Genomic DNA, 13018 nt, shown 5'->3' with positions numbered 1-13018 from the left:
ATTACTGTGATTCTAAATTTGAAAGATTTCTTTTCTGTAAGCAAACACTCTGCAGTAGGTACGGGTATGGTATGTCAGGACCCCATTGTGCTACAAAGTGATCTACAATGCTGTGAGTTCTGTGGTACTCTGTATGTATGTAGCTTTCTGCATCAGGCACATGCAGGGGACTAAGCATAGGCTGACACATTCAGGAAGTAGCTTAGCCCACTGCTAAGGGAAAGAAAGCCTGAAAATGGGAAAGAGCTTTGCTGGTGAGCTGGGGAATTACCATCACCTGCAGTCAGACTGCACAGTCCTGTCATTCCTCAACTAGCAATCAAGGAAGACTCCACTCTGGTGTTCTGGAAACTGCCACTTGTCTAGGTAAGCTCTGTGAATAAAAAAACAACCCCAAGAATGATGCTGTGTATCTGAAGGGATCAAATCTCTCCCAACGTTCGGTCCGCAGACGATTACAACAGCCAGCGTCACTGTGCGTACAGAACCCCCACCCTTCCACCCCTTCATACCATACGTCAGCTGTGCTGTCAGGGGAGGCTGGACTTCTGCTGTGTGCAGCTACAGCACCAACACCTCGGTGGCCTGAGCACGACATAGCTGCGCCCCTTCAACAAAACCATTAAGTACTCACAGAGAAGGCAGCGCCACAAAAGTAAGGAAAGCAATCAAGAGGAACAGAAGGTGGTGAGGATCATTTCCCCTACACTCACCACTCTGATCAAAGCTGTCAAATAGATTTGGAACAGGAAAAAGCGCCTTAGTTAAGTCAATGCAAAATCCTACAGTTAATCATCACAGTTATTTAAATCGCTTCTATTGAGATGGTGATGGATAATATGCTCTTTTTTTTTCAGAAGGCAAAACAATGATAAGTATTTTTACAGAAATCATAAACATATTCAGTAAAGGTGGTAAAAATATAGCCATAATTAGCTTTTTGTTTGTATTAAGCAGAGTTGATAAATAGAGCAACAATTCATTCAGAAATGACAGAGGTCTGGAAGTATCATCTTCTGGCAGAAGCTTATATATGTAACAGTTTATTATAAGGTCTACTGCACGCTTCTCTGAAATATGTTATTGGTTACTGTCTGCAGGAGAACAGGACTCTTTCCTTTAGTGACTGGGATCTTGGAGACAAAGCAGACAGAAAGTCTAAATTACAGTTTCAAAATTTGAATCTTGATTTCGAATAATAGAGTATTAACTGGAAAAGTCATTCTCCACATCCTAAAATCTGGGGGGGCGTCAAGGGGGTTCACCCACTTTATAACAAATCACACCGTAATGGAATTTCTTAAAAAACTACGCAACAGTACCAACTGCTGAAACTTGAATAGAGCTGTAAGGGTGAAAACTTTATTAGAATACATCCCTTACTTCCAGGCAGCAAAAACCAATTTCAACTTTCGTACAACTCCATTAATAGAATTACTTCAACAGACCCTACTGACATCACATAGCTGACACTGAAATGCTATTTTCCCAAGGAAGTCTGTATTCTAACCCTTAACTGAAAATGAAAAAGGAAGCTGCATTATTGACTTTCTGTTTTAATCTTTTTTGCCTTTTTATGTTTCAGAACAACAATTAGTTTGGCTGGCTCAGGACTGAAACTATTGACAGAGTGACTATCAATAACCTATTGACATAACGATATGATATTTAATTTATATTAGTATTTAAGGCCATGGAAAAATAACGACTCTTTATTAAAAATACAATCACTATGTGTACTTATTCTATAATTCTTTTGCCTAAAGGACACCACTTTCATGGCCCAAATTATACCAATAAATTCTATTTTTTACTGGCTCTTGTGCTTTAGCATTTCATCTCTTACCCTTCAGACAAGCACATGAGTATCTCACAGCAGATAACAAGTATTTGTATGTATTTAGATCATGTCTGTAACAAGGGTCTGCTGTGCAGGACAGAGTTGTTGAGGCAGCCAACACAACTACACCAGCCCCTGCCTGCAAAGGAGCCTGCCGTCTCCTTGCAAGAGCACAGTGCCATGGGCCGAGCTGGGTGGTACTACTACTGCTCTTCACCATAACATCATCCTGGTTTTAGGCAGCTAATAAATATTGGGAGCTGTATTGGGAAGTATGTCTATATAACAGAAGGCACTCATGGTGTACACAAACAGTTGCATTGGTCTTACACGTTCTTGGGTGCCATTTCCTGCCACTTTATACTTGTGTGCTGTTGACAACCAGTTGATTATAAAGCCCTTCAGTACCTGTGCGAAGGGTTTAAAGTGCAAGTGGGGCTACAGGGTGTGTCTGGGCATGAGCAACAAGCCTTGCTGGACTGCTTGGTGCAGAGCTGGACTGGCCTTTCCTCTGCAGCTGCCCCACAGGTAAGATCTCCCAGCCCTGGAGCTTGGTGACAAGACCCCCAAGCAGACCCAAAGGCGTTTGCTTACGTCTTTCAGAGCCAACCCTGAGTTATTAGTTTTGACAGAAGTAGCTGATGGTGTTGTTTGGTGTGTCCTGCTGTATGGTTCTCTGCATGGTTCGTGGCAGCTGCATTATCTGGTTTTCCAAGCACCCTACTCCTCTGGATAAATATAACCATAATACTGTATTGGGATGGCACCTGAGTAACTGCTCTGCAAATACAGCCCCTGCTCCTACTGGACTACTCTGAGCAGGAACAGCCTGTCTGTGGCCAGAGCTGTTCCATCAGGAAAGCATAACAGGGAATGGGGAGGACGAAAAGTTGCGTATTAGCGAAAGTCAGTGTTGTGAACTGCATGTAATACCAACTTGTCAGCTAGTTTATATGAGGAGTGAGGGACACTTCACATAATGCCTCCTGGCTCATGAGAATCTTTTTGCTTCAGACAGATGGAAGGACTTTTGGACTTGCATTATTCCAATTTGGGCATCTCTAAGTCAAGAATAAAAGGTTAACTTTCTCCTGGGATCTCCTTACTACATAGGAAAAATTTAATTCAAAAGGGGGCCTTGTGGCCCAAACCAGGCTGAGTAGTTCAGCCCATCATTGTGTAAGTGTATACGCTCTGTATCTGTTCCAACTATTAACAATATAAACAGCTGCAAAAGCCTGATGAACTTACAGTTTAAATGTTTAACAATTTGATAGCTCTTAGTTAAGGCGCCACACAATCTTATTAAATAAGGCTTGAAGTGTAATTTTCACAAAAGCCTGACTAAGGGACATGTAGGCCTCTTTCACTGTATCAACTAAATGGCTGGCTCCTGATTTACAATTCTAATTCTATCACTATATCAAGGTAATATCTTGACACTTGTTTATTCCCCCACTCTGGAAAAGGCTAACTCCATTTGAGATTTTGGGAGCCCTCTTTGGATATTCTTCAGGCAGTTGTGCAAAACTCTATAGCCCAACACACTCAGCTGCTCAGAAAATGTCTCATTCTACTGTCATTACTTTATCAACAGGTTAATTTCTGAAGTTACTGGTAAAATTAAACTAACTTAATTTATTCAGTTTTCCCACCATTCTTGGTTTTAGTAATGTTTTACTAGTTGCAGATAGACTAAAAGGTGCTTCAGACAGGAAGCTAGCCTTTGTCCCTTTCCCTGAAGCACTGAAGTTGCAGGCTGAATTAATAGGACACTCCAAGAAAGCCAGTGAGAGCCCATGTCTTCTTACATGTCCGTACGGTACTTAGAAAAATACTGCAGAAATGGTAGTTGTCATTCTACATTAACGGTTCTATCCATCCCAACAGAGGCACCGGGATTCTTTGTCAGTACCAGGAAGCACAGACCCTCATGTGGTGAGAGCTTAGAAACATAACGTCTGCCCATAACTCCCCGCTTAAAATAGTCAACATTGCCAGTAGGCCTGAACTGGCCGAAAATGGCAACAGCCATAGACAGCTGCGCACAAAGAATCCCCTGCTGTCAGCCAGAAGGAGTGAGGAACAGAAGGACAGCTAGACCAACCTTCTAGTGTTTTGTGATGCCTCTGTAGGTCACCTCACTGGTAGGGAATAAGAAACCACAGAGCACCTTGAACATGGGAGAAATCTTTGTCATAGCTGTCTTTGTTCTTCATTATTTGTTTCTAGTCCCATTAGCTTAGTCATTTTGCTTAAGGAGTCACCATTATTGAAAAGACTGGTTTCAGGCCAGCTGCTGCAGGAAAAAGAGTTCAGAGAATCATTACAGAGGATTATCAGGAGAGGCATAAAGCAGAATACTCCTCAGACTGTTAAAAGCAGATTAATAATTTTTTTAACTCAGGTAGTCTTAGTAGGCTCTTAAATAAGGATGCCTGTTTCAGATTTGCTTCTGTAATTTGTATGATGTTCATTCCCAAGGGCCAACTCAAACTATTCACCTTGTTTTCCCAATTAAATAAGATTCTTTCCATTTCAGTTATCCCGTAAGTAGTTGGAAGTCTAGAAGCAATACCATGTTTACAACTTCTAAGCCTTATTGCTATCAGACATATACACAGAGCACTCATTACCCATATTATAGCTTTATGCTGCTTGTATACTAAGTATTATGAGATGGTATCAGCAAAATGTTGCTTAAAGATTGTGCACTGAAGGGAATGTGCAACAGCAGGTGCTAAATAATGAATAAAAAGCGAAAGTACTTGCCTTTGCCTATTTAGAGCATCCATTTTATATAGCAAACATATTTAACATATTAGTTACTTGTGTGCTTAGGTAAACCAAGCCGACAAGAATATAAACTTGCAATGACTTAAAGTGCAATTACATTTTTATGATTTACACAACTACGAACAGTGATTCAGGCTTGTGACTCTTGAAATGAGAGAATTAGACTAATTTACCTTTGCAATACAGGAGCATAAACAACATTCTTGAGGTGATATGCTGAGATAATTTCATTATTGGCAACTTTCTTTATTTGTTGCTCTGGGTAGATGTATAGAACCCAAAGATTTGTTACACCATATTTATGCATTTTCAATATCAAACGTGTAATCTGTATCATTCGTGATTTAGGTGACCACTTTCCAAAAGTAAAAATGACAAAAATCACACGATAATGCAAAAATATATTCTACAGAGTCTAATTGAAATAAACTTTTATTTTTTTCTCATCTGGCTTAATCAGAAGCTGTTTTGCTCAGGAAGCTCAGTAAGTTAAATCTAAAGCTTTGTTTATAACTATGCTGGCCTTTTTCACAGCGCCTGAGTACAGCTGTACAGTTGTAGGTGGTGTGATACTGTCACACCATTATCTAACAGTTTAACACACAATATCTATGTATAAAAAAAATTAAATATTGAGTATCACTATATACAACTGCGGCTTAAAGCACCATCTAGCTGGAGATGGACAGAACTAAAAGACCACCAAGCAGCTAAATAAAACTAGTTGTTTATACTCTAAAACTTTGTTATGACCTAGAGTGTTGGGTCATTTCTAACCATACTGCAGTGTGGTTGCAATATTTCTTGGAATAAGATCAGCAATTAATATTTGTGAGCTGCCAAAGTAATTCTTGAATGTACTGATTTTGGATGTACTGGTTACTTACCAGGAGCACATCAAAGATGCAGTGGCATCCCCCTTGCTTAAAATGAGTTAGCAAAACTGCCTTTGCAGAGGGTTCTTGAACAGTTCATACCCATCCCCACATTGCTAACCATTTCGAAACTTTATCTAATTAAGTTTCTTTTCAGTTGTCCTCATTAACGAGTGGACACAGTACGGAACCAAGGCAACTACAGTCAGAGGCATAGCTGCACTCTTACAAAAAGAGAGAATGTAGAACAAATACTCAGTATGAGTAGGTATCTTAACGAAATTATACAGCTGCAGTGTAGCTAAGGAAGCAGCTATACACAATATGCGGAAACTTATCTTACAGCTATTTTTACCTTTGCAGCTTGTGATGAACATTTCAGAATTAATTCCAAGACCTAAGCCAAAGAGCGCACCTAAATTCCTCACCAGTCCAGCAAATGGAGTTGTGTCAATGTTTATCCAGTCTGGGTTGGCACACCACTTCTTGGCCTTTGGAACAGACCATAGCAAGTCAATATCAAGAAGCTTGAGGACTAGATAAAAGCCAAGGGCAAAGATGAAAAGAAACAAGTTTGTCTTGATGTACATTCTCAAGCTTGCTGTCTGAATAGCAGGGGTATGCTCAAATGCTTCTGCCACAAGAATGCCTGCGGATTAGAAACTCAGTGTTACAGGGAACAACACACTTGTACTTTGAAGAAGCACTTTTATAGTGCCCCTGTAGAATTTGACTTCTGAAGACAGAAGAATATATCTATGTATTTTTATATATATATATATATATATATATGTATATATACACACACAATTTACCACTTCTGTAGTACGTTGAAAACCTTTTCTCCCACTCAAAACTGCTAATCTGGAAAAAAAGGAATTAAATACCAAGCACTACATGGTTTTGATATGAGGCATGCCTTAGGCCTGACTGCCTCTCCCAGATGACAACCTATCAAATATTAGATGTAATCTAGAACATTCCTTTTCCACAAGAGTCCTCCACTCAAAGGCTGGCCCCAGCAATGCAGAATTCAATACCAGTTCCCACACAGGCTTTCAGTGTTGAAGGGAAAGACACAGAACACACTTACCTTCTTTCTTACTCATTTTATCCTGGTTGTGAAAAGGGAAAGCTGGACTGCAAGCTGTTAGCCAATGCTGCCCAGGCTGCTCTGCATTCATGAAAGAGAACAGGAGCAGGCAGCCCCCACTCAATGCTCTGGTCACTCTCCTTAAAATCAGATAGATACTAGAGAGATTGTTCATAGCTTGAACTCCCTAAATATCAATTTGAAACATGTTTAAGTAACTCTGAAAAATGTACTTTAGCTTCTTAAATCACCCTGGGGAGCTTGCACGGCTAATTTGCCTTTTTCTCTGCTTTGCCCCAGATCTCTGGCCCTGTGCTTGTCCACACTGCACACATGTTAGTTTGTGCCTGGCCGCCTTCTGAAGTGAATGAAAGATTCCTCTTGAGAGGAGAGGTCAGGGCCATATAGAGGCAGCTTCCTCTCTGATCCCTTCCACACAGGCAGCACAGATAAAGATCAGATGCAGCCAGTACAAACAAGACAGCACTAGTCTGTGGCAGTGCGGACATAATGCAGTCAGCATCAACTGGCACATGGACAAGGGCTCACTCCCTGTGTGAATTACAAAGACAGCAGATACATACTACCTCACAAATTTTACCTTTAGTCTACTATCAAATCCTTGATCTTCCAGAGAGCACAGAGCACCAGTAGAGCCGCAAGCTGAGTAGCACTACTAAAAATCTCTTGCCTTTTCTCATACTTAATTTTTTTCAGATTTTGCATATATGTTGAAAAGAAAAGAAAAAATAGCAGCATTACCAGCAAATACTCCAAGAATAACTTGATGAGGGAAATGTGTTGCTATGAATACTCTTGAGATGCACACAGTGATCTGGATAATCCAAAAAATACTCCAGAGGAATGACCATGTCAATCTAAGAGGGAAGAGGAAGATGATTAAAAATTAAGACAAGATATTTCACCTAGTAATTTACACCAGGCTCCTTTGTGTCAGGCCCATATTTTTACCAAGAGGTTTACAAGTAGAGAAGTTTAGGATCAGATTATTAAAAACTGGAAGTCAGTACTAAAATGTTAGCAAGCGTGGTTGCTCTTGCAGCCACATCTAGGGTTGCAGGAACAGACCCCACTAGTTTCAGGTCCAAGACACCATCGTGGTTTCAGTGATGAAAGTCATCAATGGCAAGTTAAATTAGCACTAGTACCTTGTACATATTTCTCATCACGAAGTCATACTTAAATTCAAAAGTTAAATTATTTGGTGACAAAATTCACATAGTATGGGAACAACCTTGTCAGGCTTGGAAAGAACAGCCACCAAAGCAATCATAAGACTTCCGCACAGAGCTGAGTAACATGTTACACTGAACTTTGCCAACATTATGCGCATTTGCTTTAAAATGGGTTAAGAAGGACTACCATCAAAGCAGTAAATTTATGTACTAACCAAAAGATCCAACACATAAAGACAATTAATAGAATTCAAAATTTCCAACACCAAAGACATGACATGACCTTTAATAGGAGCCAATTCAGAGATATTGTATGCAATGACTGTAAGCTAATAAATACCAACCTACACAAATGGATAAATCCTCTTAATATTGTTTTTCTTCAGCTGAAGTAGATCAGAATAAAGGTTTGTTTGTTGTTTTTTTTTTACAAACGGGACAAAACAGACTATGAATATTTGGTTAAAATAAGTCCATTAAAAATATAGCATGTTTATAAAGAAATACCTGTACGAGTTAGAATAATGGAAAGACACTGACCTGTGAAGGGTAACTGCTGATTTATCTTTCCATCTAACTGTGTAGCTAAGTGCTGCTGTGACCATTACATACCAGACACAGGAAGATCCCATGGCATGTCCAGATGGGCTTCCTAGTAAAAACAAAAAGGAAATATCCAAGCTTAGAAATGATGACTGTAACATTTGTCATACAGAAAATGTCTACTGGCAGTTACTCAGGCACCTAATAATTTAGAAAGAAAATAGTTAACAAAGGCTGAAAGAACATCAACTGCTTCTCGAAAGTGAATTTTCTCAATATGAATTTTTCAGAAGACTCATCTATATGGAATCCAGAATATTTCACAGAATCACAGAATCATTAAGGTTGGAAAAGACCTATTAGATCATCAAGTCCAACCATTAACCCAACACCACCATCAAGTAGGTAACAGCTTAACCATCTTATATTGGTGTGAGCTGGTATCTTGATTTGAAAGCATAGTATTTTTCCATCACTTAGATGTGGATTGTGATTTAAAAAATAGAGCATCTAGGGCTCTCTTAGGGCTGTAGCACACAATGTAGAAGTTATATATGAGGATCAGATGAGATAGGTTTTGAACGGGCTACCTCATAATTAAGGGGAGCAATGGAGATTTGGGTCTTCGTAACATTCTAAATTAAAGTACCAGTATAACTTTAGATTGCCCTTCCAAATTGCCTTTTATCTGCTTCTCCAATTACCATGGCGTTAGCAATTGTGATTGTGATTGTGATCTGTTTCTCATTAGTAATATTACAGTCCAGGTAATTCACATTTAGGTAGTTTTGCAATAAATTTAGAAATGTATCTGAAGTATGATGGAAGAACTGTGTCTTTATGCTTTGCTTTGATTTATTTTATAAATTTTAAGATGTTGCATAATGTCCGCTCGCTTGGAAACAGATTATCAGTGGAACTGGCACATGAAATGATGCTGTAACATAGTGGACTAATTGTTGTACCCACAGTAGTCTATAACAGGGAACACACTCTCATATAGAGATCAATAGTGATTTCTTTTTATTCCAGGTATAAAAATATACATGTAATTTGTTTTAACTTTATGAATCAAATTTTAATTTTACTGGAAACAATATGAAGCCACACCGAAGTTCCTAGAAGCGTGAAAATCATGAAAAAACAAAGTATGCTGGCATGATGCAAGAGAAATGATTCCTAAAATTACTCTGTCACTTCTTTTCCCCTGTTCACTAGGTTTACATTCAACAAATTGAAATAAGAAAGGACAGAAAATTAGATCATTGCAATCTGTCTGTACCAGACTTTTACAGATTGGCTTTCTGTGGAGACAAAAAAGAAGTAAAAGAGACAGGGTTATTTCACTGGCAGGAGAAATCATTTTGGCTGAAGCATGTGTTATGACCCAGCACTATATAGTAATTTGCAAAGCAAAAGAATTTTTCAGTGAAACAGCAAAGCAGGAATGTCTAGGGAGGACAAGCACAATGATTTCTGTCTCCCTGCACTCATTTTCGGTATTCTGCTTGGCAGTATCTTTAGTAGTCACGCTACCAACTCTTTGGTTCATTTCATAACAGATGTACATTTCTAAACCTCACAACAGGACGCTGATGTCACTGATAAGGAAACCATAAAGCTGTATATCAGCACTGGGAAAGCTTCTCTTTGTTGTCATCTAGGAAAATGACACCTAGGAAAAATGTTTCACAGTTCATCTGCAAATTACTTACTAGAAACAGCATAAACTCCACCTTAGGGTTTATGTTCTTAAAACCTTACAAATACCAGAGAAAAGATGGCTGCAGGGTTTTCGTTCAGTTCATTCCAGAAGTACAAACCAAATTCAGGTCCTAGATTGTTTGCCATGTAGTCATATAAAAAGTTCCCTCAGCTTTCCCTTCTGCTGTGTTGCAGAGTTTGGGGTTCAGGCTATTCTAGCAGTAGTTGGATATGCCCTTCTCACGTCTGTGGCTGCTTCTCTAATATTTTCATATAAATTGCATATTTAAAAACTGTGTGAAGTATCATGTAAGCTCACACAATGACTGTGTGCACCTAACAGTTGCACTGACTGCAACAGGTGAGTGACAGATATTGTCAATGGTCAAGGGCAAATCTGGAGGTGGAAGAAAATGTGGTCATTATAAGTGCAAATAAGGAATCAATATGACAGTGGTACCCACTGGACAGAAATAGGAATGACTTGTTACTTCAGGAAGAAAGTAACAGGAAGAAAGGCCTTCTGGTTCAATGAATCAAAATTAAACACTCTGACTGGTTTCTTAACCAGGGCTTGGAATCACATGATGCTGAATGGGCTCAGTTCTGAAGGCTTTTGAAAAGACCTGAAGGACCTTAATACTTTGGTTAGGTCCCAAATGAGTTCACTTGAAATAGACTGCAGATCACCTATAGACCAGGCATTACTAAGCCTTACCTGATACAAGGGCTTAAGTTTCTTGTTCAAAATTACAATGGGATATAATGCAGGATATTGTTAACAAAATACAGTTCTGCAAACCACTTAAAAGCTTACAGTGGCATTGACAAGGCGCAAAGCACATTCATTTCCCCAGTCAATGTTTTCATGTACAATGAATGAAACTAAATTCAGTCACATAGCTCTAAGCAAGTTTACCTTATTTCACATATTAGGGTTGCATAAGCTCATTTAACTTCAGCAGTATTGCATCTGAGTTTCACACAGAAGACAATGAGATATAAAAAAGTGAAAATACCTTGGAAAGGTACATTATTGTAAAGAATTTTTTTTTCCCATATATTTGTACACATACCCCCACACACACATTCAGTGCCACTGTCTGGTTCTGGGAAGAGTGGCTCCATTTTCCACTTGTGATACCTGACATGATCGATTGTTGATACTATTGTTATTTACACTTAACCACCTACTAGTTTTTGTGGTTTGAATAGTTCTTTTAATAGTGCACAAGCCCTGAAACTCAACAGCCCCCTGCTCTATTTTGGAACACTCTTAAATGACGAGGAATTTCTCTCCACAAGCTGATGCGATTGGCACTGCAACTGTTCCTAAAAGTGACCTCACAAAGCAGGTGTTTCAGTCTTTCTGAACCTATGACACAAGTTTTGTGAAAATTCCTTTCCAATATGCTGGTTCATTCTAGTAGGAGTTACTTTTAAGGCAAATCCCCCTCTCTTGCCCTGTTTAAAAGGCAATGAAGCAAACATTCTTGTCATACAGCAATTAAATACCTATCACATTTTATTTCTTCCTTTTTCTCTTCCTGTGTTTTGATGCTATTTTAAACTTGAGCTCTGAGATTTGTATATCATGTAAGATCTTCATAAGTCTCATCCTCTCCCCCCCCCCCCCCCAAAGCCACTATCTCTATTAAATGTACCAATGTAATCTCCAACATTTCTTACCTGGTCCAGTTTCACATGTTATAGGAAACTGTTCAAGGCATGGGCTTGACTGATTGGGATAAATCATTGTTTCTTGCACCCACCAGTATGGGCGATGGCCAAATAAAATCCTGACAAAAAAAAAAAAAAAAAAGAAGCAGAAATGCAATAAAAAGATTTTTATGTAAGAAGGCCTCAGCAAAGATGATATATAATTTTACAAGGAATATGAAGAGCTATATTGCCAAAACTATTCTACAATAGTTCGATAGGTTCTTCTTGTCTTATCAAAATGTCATTTCAAACATATCTTAAATATCTTAATTGTGAATTCCTGTTTTATAATTACAGGGGAAAGTCTACTAGTACATTATTCACAGAAAGTTTTCTAAATTTGAGGCACATATAGTAACTATGATTAAAAATACCAAATTTTAAAATAAATCCAACTTCTTACCATTTAAATATGAGGTTGAACCAATCACCAATGACTGCCACCCATATCATTTTAGTACCAACCACTTGGTTGAGCTGAAACCAAAGAGGAAAATAAATTGAGAATATATTCCGGGGATCTCCAACATGTGACATAAAATTAAGGAAATCCTGGTAAGCCCTGTAGTCCCTCTGTAAATGCTGAATGATAAGCACGCCATTGCTATGAAGGAGATCCATCTTAATGGATTAAACTGTACTTGAAATATAGTAAAGTTCCTTTAATCTTAAGTTTCTAGTGATGGAGCATGAGAACCATGGAAGGGAGCTATTAAAAAATGAGAGAAGGTGATTGACGTTGCCTTTATATCGTATCGGTGTGGTGTACCCAGCCATTCCTGGAACACGTGGCTCCAAATCTCCAGGAAAGCACATAAGTCTGTTAGCACTGGAAAGCTTTTCTGTTTGCAAATTTTAATTGGAGGAAACTAAGTGAAGTACATGCTGAGCAGCAGCAAATTGTGGGGAAAGTTTTGTGGAAACACAATGTGTGACTTATGCAATCCTTTGTATGAACAGTTGGAACATGTTTGCTTGAATTTTTTCACAGTTCATTTCTCTGCAGTTTAGACATTAGTAATGTGTATACTTCATTAAGTGTTGCCTGTATAAAGGATAGAAAGAATACACAAATAATCGGTCTTTGCAGAACTGTCATTTAAGCTGTACGTTTCACTTTGAAACAGAATTTGGCTACCATGCTGCATCTAATACTTTGAACAACACATTCTCAGTCATGGAAAATACAACCAGCATCAACAATGCTGTTGAGCTCTAGATTCATTTTTAAAGCAGCAATATTCTCAAA

General features: G+C 38.7%; 1 protein-coding gene across 1 annotated transcript; it reads right to left on the bottom strand.

The window, feature by feature from the left end:
- Window positions 1-5648: 5648 nt before the first annotated feature.
- G6PC2 (glucose-6-phosphatase catalytic subunit 2) lies at window positions 5649-12390 on the bottom strand. Its single transcript, XM_059820595.1, has 5 exons — window positions 12173-12390; window positions 11737-11846; window positions 8341-8452; window positions 7367-7482; window positions 5649-6160 (listed from the first exon to the last, which is right to left on the bottom strand). The coding sequence occupies exons 1-5, from the start codon at window positions 12388-12390 to the stop codon at window positions 5649-5651; spliced, it is 1068 nt and encodes a 355-aa protein (XP_059676578.1).
- Between the last annotated feature and the right edge of the window lie 628 nt (window positions 12391-13018).

This window comes from Gavia stellata, chromosome 8 (genome assembly GCF_030936135.1).
Source record: "Gavia stellata isolate bGavSte3 chromosome 8, bGavSte3.hap2, whole genome shotgun sequence".
Taxonomy (NCBI): Eukaryota; Metazoa; Chordata; class Aves; order Gaviiformes; family Gaviidae; genus Gavia; species Gavia stellata.
The sequence above is the reverse complement of the archived record's forward strand: the minus strand, read 5'-3'. Positions and strand labels throughout refer to the sequence as shown.

Coding starts and splice junctions, on each gene's coding strand:
- G6PC2 (XM_059820595.1), bottom strand. CDS start 12,390: ATGGATCTCCTTCATAGCAATGGCGTGCTTATCATTCAGCATTTACAG. Junction 7,483..8,340: donor TCAGCAGTTACCCTTCACAG/GTCAGTGTCTTT, acceptor CTTCCCTCTTAG/ATTGACATGGTCATTCCTCT. Junction 6,161..7,366: donor TATTCTTGGAGTATTTGCTG/GTAATGCTGCTA, acceptor TCTAATCCGCAG/GCATTCTTGTGGCAGAAGCA.